At 36.0% G+C, this 22,606-nt stretch overlaps 4 protein-coding genes and 1 pseudogene across 5 annotated transcripts; 3 read left to right on the top strand and 2 right to left on the bottom strand.

The window, feature by feature from the left end:
- The first annotated feature begins 6,278 nt into the window (after nucleotides 1-6,278).
- LOC106339649 (WAT1-related protein At3g56620-like) lies at nucleotides 6,279-8,285 on the top strand. Its single transcript, XM_013778494.1, has 7 exons — nucleotides 6,279-6,535; nucleotides 6,616-6,678; nucleotides 6,777-6,893; nucleotides 7,023-7,251; nucleotides 7,402-7,560; nucleotides 7,649-7,800; nucleotides 7,901-8,285. Exons 1-7 carry the CDS (start codon nucleotides 6,348-6,350, stop codon nucleotides 8,115-8,117), a joined length of 1,125 nt encoding a protein of 374 aa, XP_013633948.1. The 5' UTR covers nucleotides 6,279-6,347; the 3' UTR covers nucleotides 8,118-8,285.
- A 1,976-nt stretch (nucleotides 8,286-10,261) lies between these two features.
- On the bottom strand, nucleotides 10,262-12,441 carry LOC106338582 (annotated as a pseudogene).
- Nucleotides 12,442-13,278: 837 nt separating this feature from the next.
- On the top strand, nucleotides 13,279-13,644 carry LOC106341695. Its single transcript, XM_013780398.1, has one exon. It carries the CDS (start codon nucleotides 13,279-13,281, stop codon nucleotides 13,642-13,644), a length of 366 nt encoding a protein of 121 aa, XP_013635852.1.
- Nucleotides 13,645-13,938: 294 nt separating this feature from the next.
- On the bottom strand, nucleotides 13,939-16,861 carry LOC106342813. Of its 2 annotated transcripts, XM_013781848.1 has the most exons (6): nucleotides 16,644-16,861; nucleotides 16,273-16,593; nucleotides 15,482-15,594; nucleotides 15,033-15,404; nucleotides 14,303-14,957; nucleotides 13,939-14,222 (listed from the first exon to the last, which is right to left on the bottom strand). In XM_013781848.1, the coding sequence occupies exons 2-6, from the start codon at nucleotides 16,511-16,513 to the stop codon at nucleotides 14,140-14,142; spliced, it is 1,464 nt and encodes a 487-aa protein (XP_013637302.1). In that variant the 5' UTR covers nucleotides 16,514-16,593; nucleotides 16,644-16,861; the 3' UTR covers nucleotides 13,939-14,139. The 2 variants fall into 2 exon arrangements, with proteins under 2 accessions (XP_013637302.1, XP_013637301.1); XM_013781847.1 differs by having other exon boundaries at nucleotides 16,273-16,796.
- A 4,936-nt stretch (nucleotides 16,862-21,797) lies between these two features.
- LOC106338583 (glutathione S-transferase T3-like) lies at nucleotides 21,798-22,349 on the top strand. The gene has a single exon (XM_013777526.1). It carries the CDS (start codon nucleotides 21,798-21,800, stop codon nucleotides 22,347-22,349), a length of 552 nt encoding a protein of 183 aa, XP_013632980.1.
- Nucleotides 22,350-22,606: the final 257 nt, after the last annotated feature.

Raw genomic sequence — 22,606 nt, forward strand, 5'->3', positions numbered from 1 at the left:
AAGGCTCAAATGGATAGCCAGCAGGTTCGTTTAGACTCTCTTGAGGATTTGCTAGACGTGATGGCCGTGGGAAACCCGGTTATGCAGAGAATGTTGAGTGAGAGACGAGCCGCTCTTGGAATGCCACCACGAGATCCCCAAGAGTCCGATCCAACCCGTCAACAGCCGAGCAACCCCACCAACTACTTCGACAATATGTAGTTTTTTTTTTCTGTTTGTATTATGAATTTAAATATTATTGTATGACTTTTTAAAATATGTTTTCCAATTTCATATTTTGTTTTAAAATTTAAATTATTTTAAATTCTGAATATTAAATATAAATTAAAATTTATTATATACTAATTAATAATAATATAATAAGAAACGATGTAAACTCCTCGTAAACATTACATGGAGTTTACAACGAACGTTTACGAGTAATTAACATCGAAATATTTACGAGGATTTTACATCGAAATATTTACGAGTGATTTACAACGAAAGTATTTACGTGTGCTTTACATCGAAATAATTACGTGGGCTTTACGACGAAGTCTTACGTGGCGTTTACGACGAATCCTTTCCCTGCGCTTTACGAGGAATATGTTTCGTCGTAAACGTAACGAGTCGTTTACGACGAAACCTCCGTTACAACGGACGTTTAACAACGAAACGTCTTTCGACGTTAATTCGTCGTAACACCCCGTTTACGACGAATTTACAACGAATACTGCCCTAGTAAAAAATATGTTTTCTTGTAGTGTTTGGGTTTGGTTGGATTTCGGGTTGGGTTAAAAATGCCCAAATCTAACATGTGATTCTGTAAATATGTAACAAGCTTGCAAATATGCATTGTGAACTTTTCTTGAATCATTTGTACTATTGTTAATGTATAATATTGTTAAGAGATAATGTTAACTTTCAGCTCAGGAATTGAGACAGGAAGGGGAACAACAACAAAAAATGTAGAAGCAAGATATAGAGGCCATCTCGCTTTTCCAAGTTCCATAATTTTCTTGCTTTTTATGTTAATTTAGTACTCCATTCTTTATTATTTTTGTTTTTTCGCTTTTTTCTTTCTCTTTTAATGCACTCCATGCTTTTGGCCGGTGGAATCAAAACTATATTTTATGTTTTTTTAAAAAAACTTTATTTTTTATCTTTAGTTTGTTTTTTCTTCATATTTTTACAAGCCTTTACCTTGTCAATCCACGTGAGAATCGTGTTAACAGAAATGATATATTCTATAGAGACTCGCACGGGGAAGATAATAAAAAATATAACACCAAAGAACAAGGGAAGAGAACAATGTTTCGGTTCAGTTTTGGTTTAATTTTCTCCCCATTTTATATTTAAATTATATTTATATACAAATCAACTTTATTATAGGTTGGTGATCTATAAAAATCTGCACGTATTTATAGTTTAAGAGAGATTTGTATATATAAATTTAGAATTGGAAAACTCCTTTAGTATATTCAATCAAGTTATGTGATGAATTTGAAAATTTATAGATGATTTTAATGATTTTTTGTGTGTAAATGTTATAGTGATTTTGGATGCATCTAAGAAAGTCATGATGATTTTTATTGATCCTTAGAAATATCACAAGGCTGATAATATTTAAATTAAAAGGCAAAATATGTGTAGATTAAAATATTAAGAGCTGATAGTACTGAGATAAATTATAAAGGCTAGGAAGCCAATGATGACAACATATACCTAAAATGAATTAAATTTGATGAAGCCTGAAGGAATTAGAGTGAGCTTATTCGTTTGAAATTACACGATTTGAAGTAACGAAAAATAATCCTCCGGAAAATGTGATGTTATTCGTTTGAGTATCAAAATATATTGGTATAATATTGGAGTATATATATTCTGACAATGCTGGAATATGATTAGATGCCCATTTTGATTTGTTTGCCTCTTTGTTTCCATTTCTCTTTGGTACCCAAAACGCACCCACATTCTTCATCCCACTTTTATGCTTCTTGCCTATCTGTTATTGTATTTTTTATAATCAAATCTAGTATATCAATTTCATATCGAGGATTTAGCATCTATATAAATACCCATGTTTTATTCTCATCGGTCAGTTCATCTCGTGTGATCATTCTAATATAGAAGTGATTTATGAATCTATGTGAGCCATGAATTTGGAAGCATATCATCCCAATTCTCTGAGCCTAGAATATATTCGATTTTCGAATGATTATAGATTTATTATCTAAGCATTTAGAAACAGTGGCGTTAGAGCCGTGCCTGGATACAAGTCCATCAAACATGTGTGTTCGGGATAGATATAATTAAATATATTTTAAGGACCAATTTGAAAAAAAGACTGATTGGTTCATTTGGCTTTGGACTAGTCGTTTGTTCAAATTTGTTGATGTTCGATTCTTTCAACCATACCAATTTTACTAAACATTATACTAAAAGCCAAAAATGATTTTTTGCTTCTAAACTCAAAAAAGTATAGGGATATGGGGCCGGATACTAAACCATTATTGGTGCATTTTTGGAAGCTGCAATGCTCACCAAGATTGAAATATATTTTTTGGCAAATAATTTTTGGTTGTTTACCGGTATACATGAATCTTCACTCACGAGGGACAAAATGTGATATGTAGTATCAAGAGTGCCGTCCCAATATATTTTGTGGCCTAAAGCATAATTATAAATAGTGGTCTATGCTATTTAATGATATTTTTATCAACATACTATATATTCTATACAATATTTTATTTTCAAGAGAAACATATTTTTGTTTAGTCCTGCATAAAAAAATAGATGAATAGTAGACTATTAATTGATACTGTACCTATAATGTTTAGTGTTTTTAACAAACAATAAATCACATTTTAGTAGTTTCTTGAAACATTTTTTTTTTGTTAAAAAGTTTTAGAGAAAAATATATTTGAACCATTATATTCTAACATTAGTTTCTTTCTCACATACACCTTCAATCACATTACATTCTTCTTTACTTTCTATAATTTTATATGCAATGATGGAGATTAGAAAAACCCCAATGATAACAAATGGTTATAAATAGCAAAAATAATAGAAACAAAATAAATAACAAATCAGTTGTCCAAAACAAAAGATAAATACAATGTGAACATAATGTAAAAACAGAGACATTTAATAGTTTAAGAAAAACTACAGAAAATAAAATACTTAAACTAAGAAGTCAAAAACAATATTTTTAACCACTCAGCTATATTAATATTTTGAAAATGTGGCCTCAAAAATTATAATTTTTTTTGTGGCCTGAAGCTCTTCAGCCTTATGGAAGGCACAGGACTGAGTATCAAATGTGTGGTGCTCAGAAAAAATCTATTAATCATGTGTTTTTTGAATGTCTAATACCGTTTCAAATTTGGGCGCCATCTAAATATCCCATCATGCCCAAAGATTTTTCCGACCCTATCTCTTTTTACAAACATGGAGTATCTCTTTTGGAGGATACCAAAAGAACCAGATTTGAGTTATTTTCCATGGATTTTCTGGTATATTTAGAAAAATTGAAACGTTAAGATTTATAAAAATTAGATAAGGGATCCTTTAGATCTTCTCCGGACTGCGGAAATAGAAAGTGTCATGTGGGCTGAATCTCAGACCAAAAATTCTACAAACCGGATATCCCCACATATTGTGGAGAACCATATTGCATATAGCATAAACAAGTGTTACATTAATGGGGCATGGAGGGAGCAAGATTTTTACACGGAGCAAGGATGAGTTTATAAAAAAAATGGATCATCTGATACTATGATGGGTGCAATGTCTATTTCCAAGAGTCTATCACCTTTACATGCTGAATGTGAAGTTTTGATATGGGCGATAGAATGCATGAAGATCCTATAAATTTCAGAGGTGAAATTTACAACTAACTCTTCTCAACTTGTGAAGGAGTTTCTGCGATGTAAGGAATTTTTTTATGCTTTTACTATGCAACATATTCCGGGGGCACAAAACACAATGGCAGATAAGCTGGCACGAGGTGCTAGGAATCAGCCTTATGCTATGGTTTATGATGACTCAATTCCCTAGAATTAGCTCTCGGATCAGGAATCAACTTAGTTTCGTTTCGCTTCGCTTTTTGTTGTAAAAATAACTCAAAAATGTCAGGTACCGTCAGGTGTGATGTCGACACGTGCATACACGACCGATTCAGATAATAAATACATTACGATAAATATGGGTTTTTGTAGTGACTATCGCTAACGTCTAAATATCATATTCATATGGTACGCTGCTTTAACAGAGCTCTGGTTGAGTCAGTCGCAAAGATATTGTGTCTGCCTCTGATACATATACGACGATCATTTAAAATTATTATTCATTGACCAACATATTTTTTTAACGAAAACAATGTTTGATTTTTTTTTTTTTTTTGGGAGAAAGACAATGTTTGATATTAATCTCACGGTCCTCACCTCCTCTCCATAATTCTCTAATCTACCAATTTTTTCACGTTCGGATCCACTAAATTAGAGGATCGAGAACTCTATCATAAAAATCTATGATGTAGTAATTTTTAATACAACTCTAACACTCAGAAGACAATCATGTGGATATTATGTTTGGTTAAGAAAATAAAATCCTTTTTCTCTTTCGCTTTCTTGTAAATATTATTTTCTATATGAATCATGTGGATACTTAATTTCTATATGTTCCAACTTCTTCTGATATATCCACAAATTACATATATAATATGAATGATTCACTCTTTCGCCGAATTGATTTGGAGAGATGAGTTTGGAAAAAATCTTCCCCAACTTTGTATAGTATCCAATACTCACTTAAAGTGATATTACTAAATTACTAATGCATACTCTGAAGAAGGTAATGGATGATGCCTAACTTGCTTTTTTGTTTAAATTTTAAAATATTAAATCGCTAGCAACATAAGACCACCTCCAATAGGGGTTATTCCTATTGGAACTATTAAAATATGTATCATGTATGTATATATGTATGCATATATTATATATGTATAAATATTTTTTTGTGGAACCCATAGACAAAGGCTCCTAAAATCTCATTCTATGAGCCTTTGTCTATGGGATTCCACAAAAATTATGGACCCCACAAATATTTATACATATATAATATATATATATATATATATACATACATGATACATATTTTAAGAGTTCCAATAGGAAAAACCCCATTGAAAGTGCTCTAAGGAAGCGCCCCGTTTAAAAAATAAAACATATATATCACAATAAACTAACTACTGAGATGTGCAGATTTTTTATTCAATATAGTTAACTATCTTTAAAAAAAAATGTTAACTATTATATTTTATTATTAAATGTTTTTGTAAAAATCACAAATAAGATTTTTTTTTTATATATATTTCTGGGGATCCCAGGCGGTAAACCCAGACTAATCCCCACGAGGTCTTCCATCCAGACACATAAGTTGTGTACCATTCATATGGTCTTGCGTATTAGTATATGTAAAATATATGCGTAGATCCATTATCCCATCAGTTAAATTATCATTTGAAAATTGTGTGTGTTTGTGTTAATTGCATCAACATTCACGGGTCGACTTCGATGATCACATCTCTATGGATATGGTTAACGTCCCACAAAAAAAAACATTCACTTCAAAGCAATTTGCAACATCACAGATATTAATTCATCTACAGAGCCCACAAACAACGTAAGCTTGGGTCCTACTCTGTTTCTACTGCCACTTGTAATTCACTCCGTCCACTTGTGTGTTTTGTTTTGCTTTCCCTAAAATCCCAACGTCAGACTAATGATTATAATGTGATATTGGAGGCGATTGTGTGTGAACTGGTCATTACGTATGCATTTCTATTTCCGTAATTCATCTATTTATTTCAAGTTTTGATTAAAAGATTTTACTTTTTTTTTTGATAATTTTTCTTATTACGTACATGTTAAAAAGATTAATTTCAAATCTTAAATTGTTATATGAATTTTCATTTGTTGTTTAAAAAGACTAATTTAAAATGAATTTTAGTTTATTGATTTATAGTAGCACGATTATTGTGTTACTATCTTAAAATGTTATCTCCATTTCATTTTTCCTTATCTTGAGAATAGTTTTGATGCAATTCCCCTGAATTTTTTTTATGAAGATAATTATAAGAAAAATGAGTAATAAAATGTGAACGTCACTGAAAAGAAACTGATAAATAGATGAATAAATAATTATAATCAGAAAATAAACAAAAAGGCATTCGAACTCATCCGAATATGATGCTCTATATATACAAAGAACCTCACACCACTTTGTTCATAGGAAGAGCACGAGCCAACCCCCACAAGTGGTACTTCACCTCGATTCTTATAAAAAAAAAAATTAAGAGAGATATGGTGTTAAAGATGTCGGAATCAGCTAAGCCCTACTTTGCAATGGTATGCCTCCAATTCGGATATGCTGGCATGAACCTCGTTACCAAGGTTGTGCTCGACGGCGGCATGAACCATTTCGTCCTTGTGGCTTATCGTAATGCCTTTGCCACGGCCGCTATAGCGCCTTTTGCTCTTCTCTCGAAGAGGTAACATATTAGTTATATATATACTGAAATGTACAAAGATCGATTCCCTGATAGAAGTATTTTTTATTTGGATGCTTTAGGAAAGTGAGGCCAAAGATGACGTTCCCGATATTCATGCAAATATTTCTACTAGCGCTTCTTGGGTTAGTCCTCTTGATTTGTATCACTTTCTCGAAACATTCGCTTGACATGTATATGAATATATTAATATTTTTTTTTTTTGGTAAATTCCTTACTACAGGCCTGTGATCGATCAGAACCTGTATTACGCTGGACTTAGACTCACCTCACCGACTTTTGCCGGCGCCGTTACCAGCATCGTGCCCGCTTTGACATTTATCATTTCCATAATTTTCAGGTATTTACATTTAAAGCATCACTTAAAAATTAGTTATATATAATGGTAGGTAAATACTATTAGTTATATCATACAATATGGTCCGTTGATTATGATGTATGATTTAAATGTTTTGGTGATATAAAAAAGGACGGAGAAGGTGGAGCTGAGAAAAGTAAGATTCCACGCAAAAGTGGTGGGGACATTAGTGATAGTGGTTGGAGCCATGTTGGTGATTTTATTCAAAAGTCCTCTAATCAACTTTCTCCGGTCTCACCTCATCCGCGAAGCTTCGTCGTCCGCCGGCGAAGACTACCTCAGGGCCACCGTCTTCCTCCTCATCGCTTCGTTTTCTTGGGCTTCCTTCTTCGTTCTTCAGGTATAAATTGTCTAAATATTTTTGTTTAACATAAGATTAAATAAAAATTAAATTTGCATATTAATTAACATTTAGTTCTGACGAGTTAGGAAAACTTATACTTTTTTTTGGTAAATATGTTAAAAGAAAATATATACTTTATTTCTTCAGGCAGCTACGTTGAAGAGATACTCATCTCATCTTTCATTATCGACGATGGTTTGCTTCTTGGGAACCTTACAATCCACATCCCTAGCGTTTGTGATGGAACCAAACCTTTCTGCATGGAACATTGCCTTCGACATGAACCTTCTAGCTTCTGCTTATGCGGTTTGTCCTTATGGTTACATATATAAATTTGTGTAATATATCGAATTTCAATATTCAATTATCTGATTTGTGAATGCATATTTTATAGGGTATAATGTCGTCCAGCATAGCGTATTACGTGCAAGGGATGATGACGAAACAAAAGAGCGTTGTCTTTGTCACTGCCTTTAACCCTCTTATTGTCATAATTGTATCCATAATTAACTTCATTATCCTCGGCCAGAGATTATACCTTGGCGGGTAAGCAACCAATGGATTTTGACTAATTAGGTCACTTGGCACCATCTTCATATTGTATCTTAACTTTTACTAATTTTGTTTTCTAATTATGATATCTTAGGATTCTTGGAATGGTGATACTAATGGTGGGAGTCTGTGCGGTTCTGTGGGGAAAGGAAGGTGATGAAGAAGAGAACATTGAGGAAAAATTTGTAGAAGTTATAAAATGTTGTAAAGATTGCGGAAACAATAGTCTCTCGATGCCAAGAATTGATGAGGAAGTAGATGTTGAAATGCAATCTACCAAGAAAGATAAGACGGTGGTGGATTTGTTGTAGTTCTCGTGAGTAGAAAAATGTTCACGAGCTTAATAGATGTTTTAAATCTTATATTTTTGTTAGATAGAGGAGCAACTTTCTCTGTTCTATATTCTGCTCCAACCTCTTGGGTTTAGGTTTTGTTTTATAATCTTCTTGTTTATAGTAGAGTAATTATGATTAAATAAATGTTTAAAACTTCTTCTTTTTCTTTTTATTTTTAAACTTAGACCAAACACATTATAATTCAAATGTGTACTCATAAGAATAATGGTTATGAACATACAGTTATATGATGATGAGGTGATGAAAGGAACTATGATGTAGTGGCGGTGGAGATCATGCCCAACTTGGCACGAGGATTAACACTATTTAAGGGGTGGAAATCAACACTATTTAAGCTAAAAGTATAAGAGCATCATTAACCCTATAATCACATTTGAGTTTTTTAATGACTTGTTTAATAATAAAAGTTAGTTAAAAAACCAATAGATTTTGCGTTTAAGTTTCTTAATTAAAGGTTTAAAAAAAATAATAAACATTGTTTTATTAAAACTAAATATTTTTTAAAAATAAAACATAGTAAAAGATAAAATTTTAAACATAGATTTAAAAAAACATAAAAACAAAGATTAGTAAAATAAACCAGAATAATTTGAAAGAAGCATCTGATCTCAGTTGTTGTATTCATCACGTCTAAATTTATGTCATATATGTTCAACCAAATCAGCTTTCAGTTGTTGATGCATTTGTCTATCACGAATTCTTGTTTGAACACCCATCATATTGGCGATATTTTTAGGCATATCAAGTAGACGTTAAAGATCAGCCGGTGTTGGTCTTCTTAGGTACTCATCGCCAAACAAATAAATTATTCTTTCCACAAAATTCTCCACACATGACCGAGTTGTAGTTTCACCGAGCCAGAGGTATTCGTCGACCGTATCAGCCGCACTACCATATGCCAAGACACGAATGACTACTGTACACTTTGGAGTGCTGAGAGACCAAGACTTTCTTTTGGCGAAAGAACTGAACTTCGTTGGAGAGTCGATCAACAATGTGCATGAATAATGACTTGTTCATTCTAAAACGTCGTCGGAATAAATTTTCAGGATAAGTTGGAGTTTCACTGAAATAATCATTCCATAAACGTACATGACCTTCTTCACGATTTCTTTCGATATAAACTCATTTTTTTCTTTCTTTCCTCTCATCTTCTTGACCACCGTAATGAATGGAAAATTTCTCAAATGTTTGATCAAAATGTTGATCAAAATTTTGATCAAATGTATCATCAATTGATTCCTCAAAAGTGTTTTGAGAAGAAGAAGCCATATATGGTGATTAAAGAGAAAAGATGACTTTGGTGCTGTGAAAATTCTAGAACCAAGAGTGTTGTGATTAAAGAGAGAAGATGACTTTGTTGTTGTGAATAAATAGAGAAAGCAAGAGTGTTGTGACTAAAGAGAGAAGATGACTTTGTTGTTGTGAATAAATAGAGAAATCAAGAATGTTGTGATTATATAGACACAAACATGTTTGATTCTTTACAAGTACGTGACTCATAATACACAAGAATACAAGACACTTAATACACAAGAGTACAAGAAATAAGAAGTACAAAGTGAGATAAAAAGCTCTAAATGCTCGTGATTGAGAGTGGCCCGTGAGAAGACACTAGTACAAAGTATTCTTGTCCGTGACATAAGCATGATTATCAGTCCGTGACACAGAAACATACAAGACATTACACAAGCGTGTTCTCACCTTTGTCAGCAGCACAAGACAGTTTCTTCCGTCTATGACTCGTGCGCCTCCTCTTGTGTCATGTTACCTACTTAGAAAACAAGAACAAGACACTTAATTACAAGCTAAACATGACAGAACAAGACACATACAAGCTAAACATAACTGAACAAGAACAAGAAACATACAAGCTAAAACATAAGAACAAGACACTTAATTCCATTACATAACATTTTAAACATAACAACAAATACATTAACTCCATACAAGAACAACATCACACAAGAAACTTAACAGAGTTTCTTTTTAAACCACTAAAAGAGAACAAGAACAAGAAACAACAAGCTAATTTTAAATGAAAACATAATATGAAACTGGAAATATGAAACATAGACACTCGTTTTTAACATGCCACACTAATTAGCCAACATTTCTGTAATTAGCTTCTTCTTTAGGGCTTCTTCTTCTTCAGATAGTGGCTCTGGTTTTGCAATGAGTCTGTCAAGCAGACCCATCTTCGACAGTCTTTCTTTCACTGCCAAGTTTTTCTCCTTAATAGACCACATGCTCTGAAACTCAGAGAGAGCCTTGCCATCCACTATAGTTCTCTTACCAGATGCTCCTTTCGCTGCCTTCACACCAGGAGGACGTTGCTCACCTAGATTGGTAGTTGCTTGAGAGCTAGATGATTGAGCACCATCCTCACACCTTCTCTTCTTAGAGCTTTCATCAATCTTACTAGTAGCAAGTTCACACTATTTCTGGTCATACTGCAGCTCCTCCCAAGCATGTTGAAGGTTAAATTTCAACTTATGATCGTTGTAGAATATTTCGTGTGCTGCCTTAACAACATCATTCTCATTCTGACCACTAGTTTTTTTGTCTTGTTGCAGCCTCATAGGATCCAGAAAACTTGCAAACAAGATCGTTTATTTTTTGCCACCTTTGCTTACACTGAATTGCCTCTCGCTTTTCACCTCTTTCAACCTTTGGACTAGCTGCTATGCGTTTCCAGAAATCTCCTGCTTTTTGCTCATTGCCTACAAGAGGATCCTTGCTCGTGTTTAACCATGAGCTAATGGGCACTACATCATCTGAGGGACTCCATTTCTTTTTTTCTTTGCGCTTTGTAGGTGTCTCTTCACCGAAGCTTGAAGTTTCAGTACATTGCGTACCAAACAGAGGGAGTTGTGAGCTAACTAGCTCATGAAGAAAGGGTTCAGGATGGAAACTATCTTGTTGACTGTTCAAAAGGTCAACAAAATTGGAGCTCTGACCATCTGGATTCGTTGAATCCATATCCTAAACTGTGAAAGAAGAGAGAAAGAAGAAAAAATGTGTTGCAAGACTAATACAAAGAGAAGAAGAAACATGTTTAGAAAATGGAAAGAAATAGCAAAAGAACCGGCTTTAATAGATGAAAATAGATGAGTTGGCATGTATCTAACATATTAATTACCTAGCACACAGTCCTAAAACAAGCATTCATCACACGCATATTCACTAACCACAACCTAACTCTAACCAGCATTCATCATACGCATTCATCACAATCAACTACTATCCAAATGTGAACGCAATAAAGAAGAAAGCAAGACAATAGAATCAAGTTAAGAGCAGTGGAGTGATCGTACCATCACCAGCATTGTCATTAGTAGAGTAACATCTTGCTTGACAAGACTGGCACCAACGTTCTTGACTTTATCCTTGAATTCAATGTTTTTAGGAGCACCCCAACTTTGCTCGATCACAACATTACGTCCCTGCAAAGTCAAGACTATAAATGAGTATTTGTATATGGAATAAGCTTTGAGTAATGGAGCTTTATGTTGTCTTTACCGTCTTACTACGGAGACTGCACCTTGGACCCTCACACACAATCTCGCTACCATCCATCTACAGAAGCAGAAAGAATCCTTAAAAACTGAAGCTCAGAGGAATGAGGATATGTGTATTTTGAGTGGAATAGAACCTTAAGTTTGAGTTTGAGCTGATCAAATTCTTCATCATTGAGGATCAGATTTCCCGAAACACAAGCCATTGAAGCTTCCAAGAATCTATGTTCATCAAAACCTACTGTTTCATGTAACCAAATCAAAGATGAAGCTTTTACCCTAAGAAACCAAAAACAAAAATAATAGTTGATTACTTACAATGACAACACTGATTCCTTCCCACATCAACTCTTCTTTAAAGTTATCAAACTCCTCATTTGACATGATCGCTTTGCCATCGTACTAGAACGACTGCAGAAAAAATATATAACAATTGGTTGTTTTCTTCTCAGCCTTGTTGATGATGCAATACAGCATGATGTTGCTATCCACGTCTTCTCCTCCCACTTGACCTTAAAGGAAATACCAAAAGACTCTCTAAATTTAGAACTTTCAACAGCGAAGGCTACAACTTTTGGGAAAATCAATTTAAGACATGATTTCTCTGTGGTGGCTTTTGGAGGCAACAAGAAGAATCTTTTTCTCAAGGGAACTGTTCTTCCAGGGCTGAGCTGAGACCATTGAGTCCTCGACGACGAGAAACAAGTGGTGTGTTTGCGAGAAACGGCGGAGAAGAGTGAATGGATGACTCTGATCCTCATCGAAGGGAAACCAATTGAATTTTTAACAACAGAAACATAAAAAAAAGAACCGCCTTCGTCGTCCTCACGGAAAAGACATTGTTGTCTTTCGGAAAAAACAAGAGAAGACGAAGAAACAAAAAGAAAAGAAAATAAAGAGAGAATTTTTTTTTATGTTTGATTGTGTACTGACACGTGTGTTTAAAATCCCTCTAAAGATCGGTGTCCAAAATGCTCAATTAAGGATCAATTATCTATTAATTATTTACTTTTGATTTAATTAAATGAGTGATTTAGCTTAAAAATTCTCTTAAAAAACTGCAATAATCATGCTCTAAAGATCTAGTACCTAGAGATGATGCACAACATATTAATCGATACATTTTCTTAGAAAATATTTTGTGTAACTTCTAGACCTTTGTAACCAACGCAGTTGGCCTAGAGGTAGTTGAGGACCAGATCCAATACGCTCCCCGCAGGTTCGACTCGCGTTGGCCACCCGGGCTGCCTTAAATGATAAGAATACGTGGAGTGCCGTGGACCGGTGGGAAATAGTCGGTTGACCACGGTCGCCAGATCACCCGACGTTTACCTTTGTACGATTACTTTTTCTATTGTTGCAAAAAAAAAAAAAAAACAACATAAACGTTGGCGTTTTGCTAGTAACTGAAATAAAACGCATCACCTTTAGTAAATACAAGTAAACAATAATGACAATGCATAAGAAACATACCTTTCATTAAAACAAAATTCAAACTGTTACAACATTTGCTTCTTACATATACTCTCCGGACTAAAATTAAAAAGACGAAGCAATTAAAGTTTTGAACAATTCATAATACAAATACATTTTATATCATGGCCTTCAAACCAACTACCGTCATCAAATCCACGGCTGCAGGCATATTCACAATTATAGCAATGGCTGCATTCGCATCTGCATCCACTGGTTTAGCTCAATCTCCTGAACAAGACCGCTACCTCAACCAATGTCTTGGGAAGATATCTTCAAGGTGTGCAATGTATGCCACAGCCGAAATGTATCACCATGGGCCGCTGAAACAAAACGGATGTTGTCTAGAAATTTATCACATGGGACAAATTTGTCTTAACATCGTGACAAGGCATGTGATAGAATCCCTTGTTCCCAAACTTGAAGCTACTCAGAAACAAGGCCTTATTGAGAAAGCCACACAGATATGGTATCTTTGTGTCCCGGTTTAATTTTTTATAGATGAATGACCATTCACCATTCGAGTTATACTAGTAGAATTGTGTTATTTAGCTACTTTTTTTTATTTCTTGATATTGAACATTGTAAACAATAAAAAGTCATTCCGAGTCAAGTTTGGCAGCAATGTTATCTCAGTAATAATACTAATGGATCATGATCATCTTTTTCCAGTGGAGAATGTCTTATGTGAAAAACACAAATTGGATGAAATTTTATATACAAAAACAGATATTATATAGAAGTTTTTTTTTGTTTCTTTTCTCGGATGTTAGGGGCAAAGACACTTTTGTGTTGCAAACCTCAACAGCTCTTTTACAAAAACTCTCTTCATTTTCCATACATACATTTTTGTTGTTGTTGGCCTTGTGTTCATTTATACAGTTACATTGATGTTGGGACCGGAGAAGTTCTGCTTTTCCGAACTGCTGCTTCTTTTTTTACAGCTTGAACGTTAAAAGCAGTTTCCTGCGGCGTTTTTTTTGGTTTTACAGACAGATGATTACAGCGGTTACTATTACGAGCAGCTTCGGTGACACCCTTTTGAAGTTTGGACCGATGCTAGCCGAAGCTGTTTATGAACAGAATAAAGATTTGAGATGAGTAAACAAATCTACAGATCTTTATGTTGAGAACAGAAGAAAGACTTACATGGAGTGGGAGAAGGTGCAGGTGTTTTCTCACTGTCTGGTCTTGACTCAGGGGAGATTCTTGCTGGAGGTGGGATATGAGCAAATACTACATGGGGAAGTGGGCTAGAAACTGGAATAGCAAGATGATGACTTGGCGGTGTATGGTTTGGTGCTGGTGCGTGTTGCTGAGACCGGTGTGGTGCAGGAGTTGGTGTTGCAGAGTGATGGTTCAGAGCATCGTTTCCTTTCGGTCTCCCCCTCTGCTCGTAAGGGCAAGGAGGTGGGCTTCTCCGGTGTAAATGCAAGTGTTTAATTGGCGCAGATGCAGGTGCAAGGCTCTTAGCTGCAGGTGAAGGTTCTGGAGCAAGTTCCTGATGGTGGTGGCGATGACGATGATGATGGTAGTAGTGTTTGTGGGTTTCAGGTTGAGGAGAAGGAGAAGGAGCTAATGGTTTGACGGGTGAATGTGGTAAGATTGAGGAGAGACGGACTTGCTTAACCTTACCAAACACTGTGTGGTTTAGGCCAAGGTTTTTTGAATGGGAGCTAGTGATAGTTTGAGCAAGCTGCTTCAGCCTTGATGAGGTTCCGAATGTGAGCAGAACAGAAGAATGAACTATAGTAGGAGGCGCCAACGTTGAGCCTCTGGAGTTTGACAAGGTTATGTACAAGTTCTGCAGTTCAAGCAAGATACAACTCTAAGCTTCTGAATCATTAGCAATAGACTGATCTAATTGAAATGGTTATACCTCATAGGAAGCCAGGTTTATACCCTTCTTCAGCTGGCTAGTGAGCTCCTCGAAGTTAGATTGAATTTGGTAAATAGAAAAGTTTAACGTGAAGTTGAAGAGAAGCTGAGCTTTCTGCAAAGGGAATACAGGCTGGGAAGGGATCACAGTGATGCCTCCTGGGAACTTTAACACCTCAAAGAAGAAAGGTTGGCCAAACAAGGATTCAGTTAACCGGAAAGACAACTGGTTTGTTACCAAAGATACAAAAGCTGCCTTGATTAGACTCTCAATCTCTGTAGGTATCTTAATGTTCTTCTTCTTGGGGTCGATTGCAAAGATAACCATTGTTCTGTTTAGATTCCCCCAGCGTTCAAGGGTTAATACCACAACCTGGCTCAGAAAAAAGGAAGCATAAGTTAGAGAATGATCAAACATTGTATACAATAAAAAATCTACAGCTTAGTTACTTTGGTCATGGGAAAGCTTATTTCATCAGTGATATCATTCTCAAGCTGCAACAGATTGTCTTCCAAGAAAGAAACTGGTTTTTCGACATCAAAACTTGCCACTATTCTGTGTCCTGCAATAGAAACAAACACCAAAAAGGAGACGTATCATGACCATATATTATAAAAGAAATTGCAAGGAGAAAGTTACATAATACAAACTAAAACAGTCCTAAGTGTACCAAAGCAAATGAACTAGGCCTACCTTGTTAATTGATTATACCAACTAACCAGCTTTGAGAATAGACATAAATGGAAACAAATCATTGCTTTTTTCATGAAACATTATTGAAACTAGATTCATTATTTACATCACCAACACTAAGTAAACAGTAAAGTTAGCTTCTTCAGCACAGCCAAGCTTAAAAAACAACATTCTAAGGAAGGAAACACTTACAGAAAAAACTCCACCTTTTAAGCAGTGTTTGATTACAATACTAAATATGGAGTTCATGGTGTAATCTTAATAAACTCGACAACAAGGTTTTACATATAATTTTATAGATAACCAATAAAGAAAACGCCTAAAAATAGCCAATTCTAAGTCCAAAGTCAATGTAAACATATACACACATTCCCCTACATCATCTCCTCAAAAACTGAAACAAAATCCATTAAAAAAATCATCAAAGGGTTGTCATGTTATAGAAAAAGATTCGAGCTTTATGACAGCTCATTCTCTCATTCAGGTGGATCTGCATCACTCAATTCACGAAGATGGAGATCGAAAGGTTTGATTTTTTTTAATATACCTTTAAACCTTGGATCGAGATCTAGATCGTCACGATCTGATAACCCGAGGAATGGAGGCAGCCAAAACACGGCGGAGAGAAAGACAGCGGCGGAGAAAGCAAGAATCAAAACGCATCTGAGACTAAAGCATCTTGAGATCCGAGCAGAACAACAACAGCTAGAGCATCTGCTTCCTTCGTTGTTCCTAGCTGTATCGTTGTTCTCTGGGAGATTCTGCTCCTCGTCGCTGTTCTTCCCCATAAGAAACAAAGATTCATTCACGAGATCCTCCGATTGGTTTTAGATTCTGCCGCCGCACCCATCAAAAGGCCGGCTTGTTCTCTCTAGATTGAAACCAAAAAGTCTTCAAATTTGTGAAGGGAGATGCTTCAGAAGCGAGGAAGATCGACGGAGAGGAGAATGTGGTGGGGCTCAGGGTCAGGGAGACGGAGGAAGGAAGGAGTGAAGTAGCTTTCTCTCTCTGCAAATGACAATAGGAACCTCTTGTCTTGTGTTCTGTCTGTAGCTTTATCTTGTAGCTTTACATTTTAACATTTGTTTTAGTAATTTTTTATGTTCCTAGAGCAGTTGTGTAGTACTAGTGGGAACCTCGTGTCAGTTTCAAATTCGAATTTTCATTCTTTATTATTATTATTATCTTTTTTTAGGCAAGCTAAATAAAATAATAATATTGTATGAAAAAACAATGAAATAAACAAAAGAAAGGTAGAAAATATAACGGCAGAAAGATATATAAATGGCATGAGCATATGCTATTTTATATGTAATCACGATAATGTTACTTAATTAGGACGAATGTTATTAAGGGTATATATCTTGAGTTTATGAATTTTATACTAGCTTTATTTTAAAGATTTAAGAAAAAAAGGGTTTATTAATTGTCAGGAAATTGTGTAATTATGCTATTTTCTCTATAAAACAATGCAAACAAGTATGTTAAGCAACGAATAGGATGCCTACCAAAAAAAAAAAAAGCAACGAATAGGATGTTTTTGTTATTGTTGTTGTATACAAGTCTCACATACTTTTTTTTGTCAGCTGCTATCTAAGCTAGATCAAGTGGTGGTCAGACGAGTTAATTCACCGAGTGTATACAAGTCTCACTTCCGTCTGACCGGGTCTGATTTACATGGGAAAAGATATAATCTTTATTCTTTATTTATTTTGTTAACGCATTCGGCTGACCATTTCTACTCCGAGAAATATGAGACAGGCTCACATCCTTGAAATCCTCATGTAATCTCTGGAATACTTCGATTTCTATCGCGAATGTTGGTCATTCCACCGGGTTTGTAGTCATATCCACTAGGTCCGAGCAGTCCGTCTCTAACCATATCGAAGTTATCCTCCTGTCTCTAGTACATGTAGCTGCCCAAAGTAAACTTTCCATCTCAGCACGCAAAGCTGAGAGGTTCCTGCTGCACGCTCGTAATCCAAAAGATTCAGAACCCATTTGATCCTTAAGACTCCACCCTAAGCCACTTACACTGCCATTATCGATCCATGGCGCATCAATTTGACAGGTAGGGATTTGGGGTATTCAAGGGGGCACTGTTTCAACCTCTATAATAGGAGGGTTGCCATGATCCTCGTTTGCTTCCTCTTTTTCATTAGCTTTCCTCCAACATTCTACCTCAAGAGACGTATGTTGGAGAGTGTCAATCGTGGATACGACTTTCCCATTAAAGAGTTTATCGTTCCTCGCCTTCCAAATGTACCAACAGATCCATGGGAAGGTGTCGAATTGTGGTCTCAGTAGAGCCATCTCTTTTCTCATCCAAAACAGAAAGTTCATGTTTTGGTATATAGATGTACTCGGGAAGTAACCCAAAAGGAACCTATAGTCCATAAAAGCCCAAACCTGCAGGTCTGGGGGGCATTCAAAAAGAAGATGGTTAATCGACTCCACTGGGACAACACATCTAGGCCAACTCCTATATGTGCCCAAGTGTCTGTAAGTGAGCCTCTCTGCCGTCGCCACACAGCCTGAGATATCATGCCACAAGAAATGCTTCATCTTACTTGTAGCTTTTATCTACCACACATGGCTCTGTAGGCTCATGATACTCGGTTCTAGAACCCCTTCTTGCGTAAGACTCGGCTTGATCGATCAGAGTAGGTCATAACTGGTTTTAACTTAATACACTCCTAATTTTGTGTGGTTCCAAACATATCCATCCGGAGCAAGAGAGCGAGATAGTTTTAGCCCAAATATCAAAAAGATATCATATGGGTGAAAGAATTCCCGCAAAAGTTGTATATCCTACTCTTTGTATCATTCCTAATAAAGGATTGAACAAGAAGTTGGGGTAGTCTGTAAACAATGTGGTCGGTAGGTCTAGGTGCTCGAGCGACTGTGTCTGGAACCCAAGACTCACTCCAAACCCTCGCTGGAACCCAAGACTCACTCCAAACCCTCGTATCTCGATCCATACCAATTGTTTTCTGTAAACCCGATATGAGTAGAGGTTTTGTTGCCATGATACTATGCCATCCATATGATGGTGAGTATGTTCTTTGATCTTCCAAAGGGAATGTATGATTGTAGTACCTTCCTTTTGAAATACGTGCCAGTAAAGAATTCGGGTAATAAATTAGTCTCCACAATTGTTTTGCAAGAAGCGCAGTCATGGAGATCACGAAAACCTAGTCCCCCCGAATCCTTGGGGGTACATATCTCCTCCTATGCTATCCAATGTAAACCTCTGCCGTTCTGTTTTGAGTTCCACCAAAAATTAGAAGTTGTGCTCCTTAGTTTATCGGAAATGCCTTGTGGAAGTAAGTAACACGACAACACAAATATCGGAACTGCTATGACCAAGTGTTGACTCGCCTATTGAGCCGTTCTTGAACAAAGGAGAACACTTTCATCTTCGAGCCACAAATTTGCTCTGATAATCTTAGGTACATACCCATGCCTCCTTCAGTAGAAAAGTCCATGACATTTTTTATATCTTGTTTCAGAGAAACATCCACTCGGTTTCCAAAAAACATCGAAGATTTTGCCACATTTAGTATTTTCCCGATGCTTTTCTATATATGTTTTGAAAAATTTCTATGATATCTCTGCATTGGCTTACTTCCGCCTTACAGAAGTGCAAAAAAAAAAGAAAAGATGTGAGGTCCTTGGGCTCACTCTTGCAACACGAAGGCTTACTATCTTTTTCTCCGCTTCTGTTTCGTTCAGGAGCGAGATCAACGCATCTGTACATAGTATGAACAAGAAAAGAGAAATGAGGTCTTATTGTCTCAAACTTCTCTTTGATTAGATTTGCCTTCTAAATTTGCCATTGATTACAATTTGATATGTAACCGAGGTGACACAACAGAGGTAAATCAATCTCTCACGGACTTATTCACTTGAATTCAGATTAAAACACGATAATGGTACTAGTTTAGATCACTATTTGAATATTTGAGTAGGTGAAAAGTAAAAACAAATATGAAAAGTAAGAGATAAATATTAAAATGGTACGACAAGTAGATAAATATTAAAGAACAATAATTTTTTATGATGGGAAACTGTGTAGAACTTGGAAGTAAACTTGTTCAGAAGAAAAAGTAGTTATTTGACAAAAAAAAAAGTAGTTGTGAAACTTCGATCACGGAAGAGAAACAAAAATAAGTTTTTTTGTTTTTTTGACCGAAGACAAACAAAAAGAAGTAGAAAAAGAAGTTTTTATTTTATTTTTCAAAGCTAGCAAAAAGAAGTTAGGTCAAAGACTTTTGTCACTTTCCCTCTACGACAGATATCTTGTGGCTTAAAAGCTTCTTCTTCGTCGGTGACAATTGAGTTTTAAGATAGAGCTAGTTTCACGACATTTGTCAGTTGTCTTAATTTCTAAACCATGTGTGGCTGTAATGCTATTTACTGCTCAGTCAATTGCAAACCATGTGTGTGATCTAGCTAATACCATTCATGATTTACTGCTTATTCAACCAAAATCTCAGCCTTAAGAAAAAAAAACAAAAGAGGTCAAAACTCGAATTTCTATTGCGTCCTATATGATCCAACTTATATTTCTAAGAAAATATATATAGCCTTATAATTCTTGTGGAACATACATAGAGCTAGACATTAAAATCAGAAGAATACTAAAAGGAAAAGGAATCAAAACTACCTTTGAACTAACATAGTTTGGTCATCTAGCTATCACTTTCGTCTAAACTGAGACAAAACCTAATATATATATATATATATATATATATATATATATATTAATGAAATTTAGAGATTCCAAGAATGGTCAAGCTTTGCTAGCTGCATGAGTCCTGCGTCTATCATATATTTCCCAGGTTCCGGTATAATAAGAGCAACGTTATCGCTGACTCTTAGCCCAATTTTTTCCCTAAATCCAATTAAAAAAAATTAAGAAAAGACAGAAGTCCAAGAATCGCCCCTTGCGTAAGGCCTGGAAGGTCCGCCTCTTAGTGACAGGTGTCACCAAACGAGAGGATGAAGAAATCGGTTACGCGTCTCTTTCGATCATCTCTTTCTCTCTCTCTCTCTCTCGAAAGCTCTCTTTGACGAAAGGAGATTCGACGTCTCCTTCGGTGACTTTTCTCGGCGACTTCTCCTTCGGTGTCTCTCATCGGCGACGTCTCCTCCAGTGGTTCTTCTCGGCGACCTCTCTCTGTGGTTCTCCTCGAGGCGACAGAGCTCTCTCTCGGTGGCTCTCTTGAAATTGAAAGGTAAGCGGTTGTTGTGTTCTTGACTATGCATGTCTTCGATTAGGTCTGATCTGTTGTTTTTTCTATGAAGTTTGTTGGTTCTCTCTCTCGGTGGGTCTTCTCCTCCAAGCTTTCCCACGGTGGCTCAAATCGAAGCTTTCACCTCAAATCGAAAGGTAAACCTTGTGTTTTGTTGTTTCATTATGCATGTGATTGATTATTGTAGTTTGTTGGTTCTGTTTGTTTCACCTAGAGTTAAAAATTTGATGTCTTTGATCTCTGGATATGTTTAGCTTGTTCTTCGGTTTTAATTTTAGTTTTAATTAATACGAATGGATCAAAGTTTCAATCCTTGCTCTGTTTCTGTTCTTTAATTTGTTTTCGCTTTTGATTATGTCTTTCTGTTGGTCTGAATAATTTTTTGTTTATGTCTTTCTGTTGGCAGATAGAAGGATCAAAGTTCATCGAGCAAAGGTTCAAACAATTCAGGAGTTCACTGCATAATAAGGTTAGTGTTACTCTTAACTGGTTCTGCAAACTAAAATTTGTTTAGGTTGTGGTTAGAATTGAATCGACTGTAATTAATGATTTGGTTGTGTGATAAATAGAAGTGATGGCTAGCTAGAATTGATTAAGGCTTAATGTGATGAAACTTCTAGATAAATGTCAACACGTTTTTGTTTGTTGGTTGTCATGAATGCATCTTCTCTTCCTTCTCTACCATCTATAAACACTCTTTCTTCCTTCTCTTTTTTATCATATCCTTCATCTTCCTTCTCTGTCATCTATAAACACTCTTTCTTCCTTCTCTTTCTTATCATCTCCTTTATCTTTCTCTCAACTTCTTCTATGTATGGATTTTCAACAAAGCCAGTCCTCTAGCTTTTTACATTTACTAAACTCTCAAGTGCCTCACAATGACAACCCACCTCAGTTTCTTAGTTTTTCACCTACTCCAGACGTTGGAGGATCCGCTTCACGTGCACCAACTGGTGAGGACCGTAAGCAAAGGTGCAAGTGGTCAATAGCTGAAGACCTGGTCCTCATCAGTGCATGGTTGAACACCTCCAAGGATCCCGTAGTTGGGAGTGAGCAAAGGGCAGGAACCTTTTGGAAGAGGATTCAGGCGTATTATAATGCAAGTCCCAAGGTGGTTGGTTTGCCTAAAAGAGAGAAAAATTGTAAGCAGAGGTGGGGGAAGATAAATGAAGGTGTCTGCAAGTTTGTAGGGTCATATGACGCTGCAACAAAACAGAGGCCCAGTGGCCAGAGTGAAGATGATGTTTTGAAGGCTGCACACGAAATATTCCTCAACGATTACAAGGCCAATTTCTCATTGGAGCATGCGTGGAGGGAGCTTAGGAATGATCAGAAATGGTGTGGTACTTATGGCAATAGTCAATAAAGCTCGGGTTTAAAGAGAAAGAGGGTGGGGAAAGAACAATCTTTTTAGTCATCAGCATCTATGCCCAGTGTCAATCGAGAGGATGAAGCAACGGCTAGGCCTATTGGTGTGAAGGCATCCAAGGCGAAAGCTAAAATATCAGTGGGAGAAAAAGGCAAGAATCTGCAAGATTTTCAGCAAATGTGGGAGTTAAAGGCGAATGACATAGCAGCAAAGGAGAAGCTTAGCCAGACCGTACTGCTTGACAAACTCCTTGC

This window comes from Brassica oleracea, chromosome C4 (assembly GCF_000695525.1).
Source record: "Brassica oleracea var. oleracea cultivar TO1000 chromosome C4, BOL, whole genome shotgun sequence".
NCBI lineage: Eukaryota > Viridiplantae > Streptophyta > Magnoliopsida > Brassicales > Brassicaceae > Brassica > Brassica oleracea.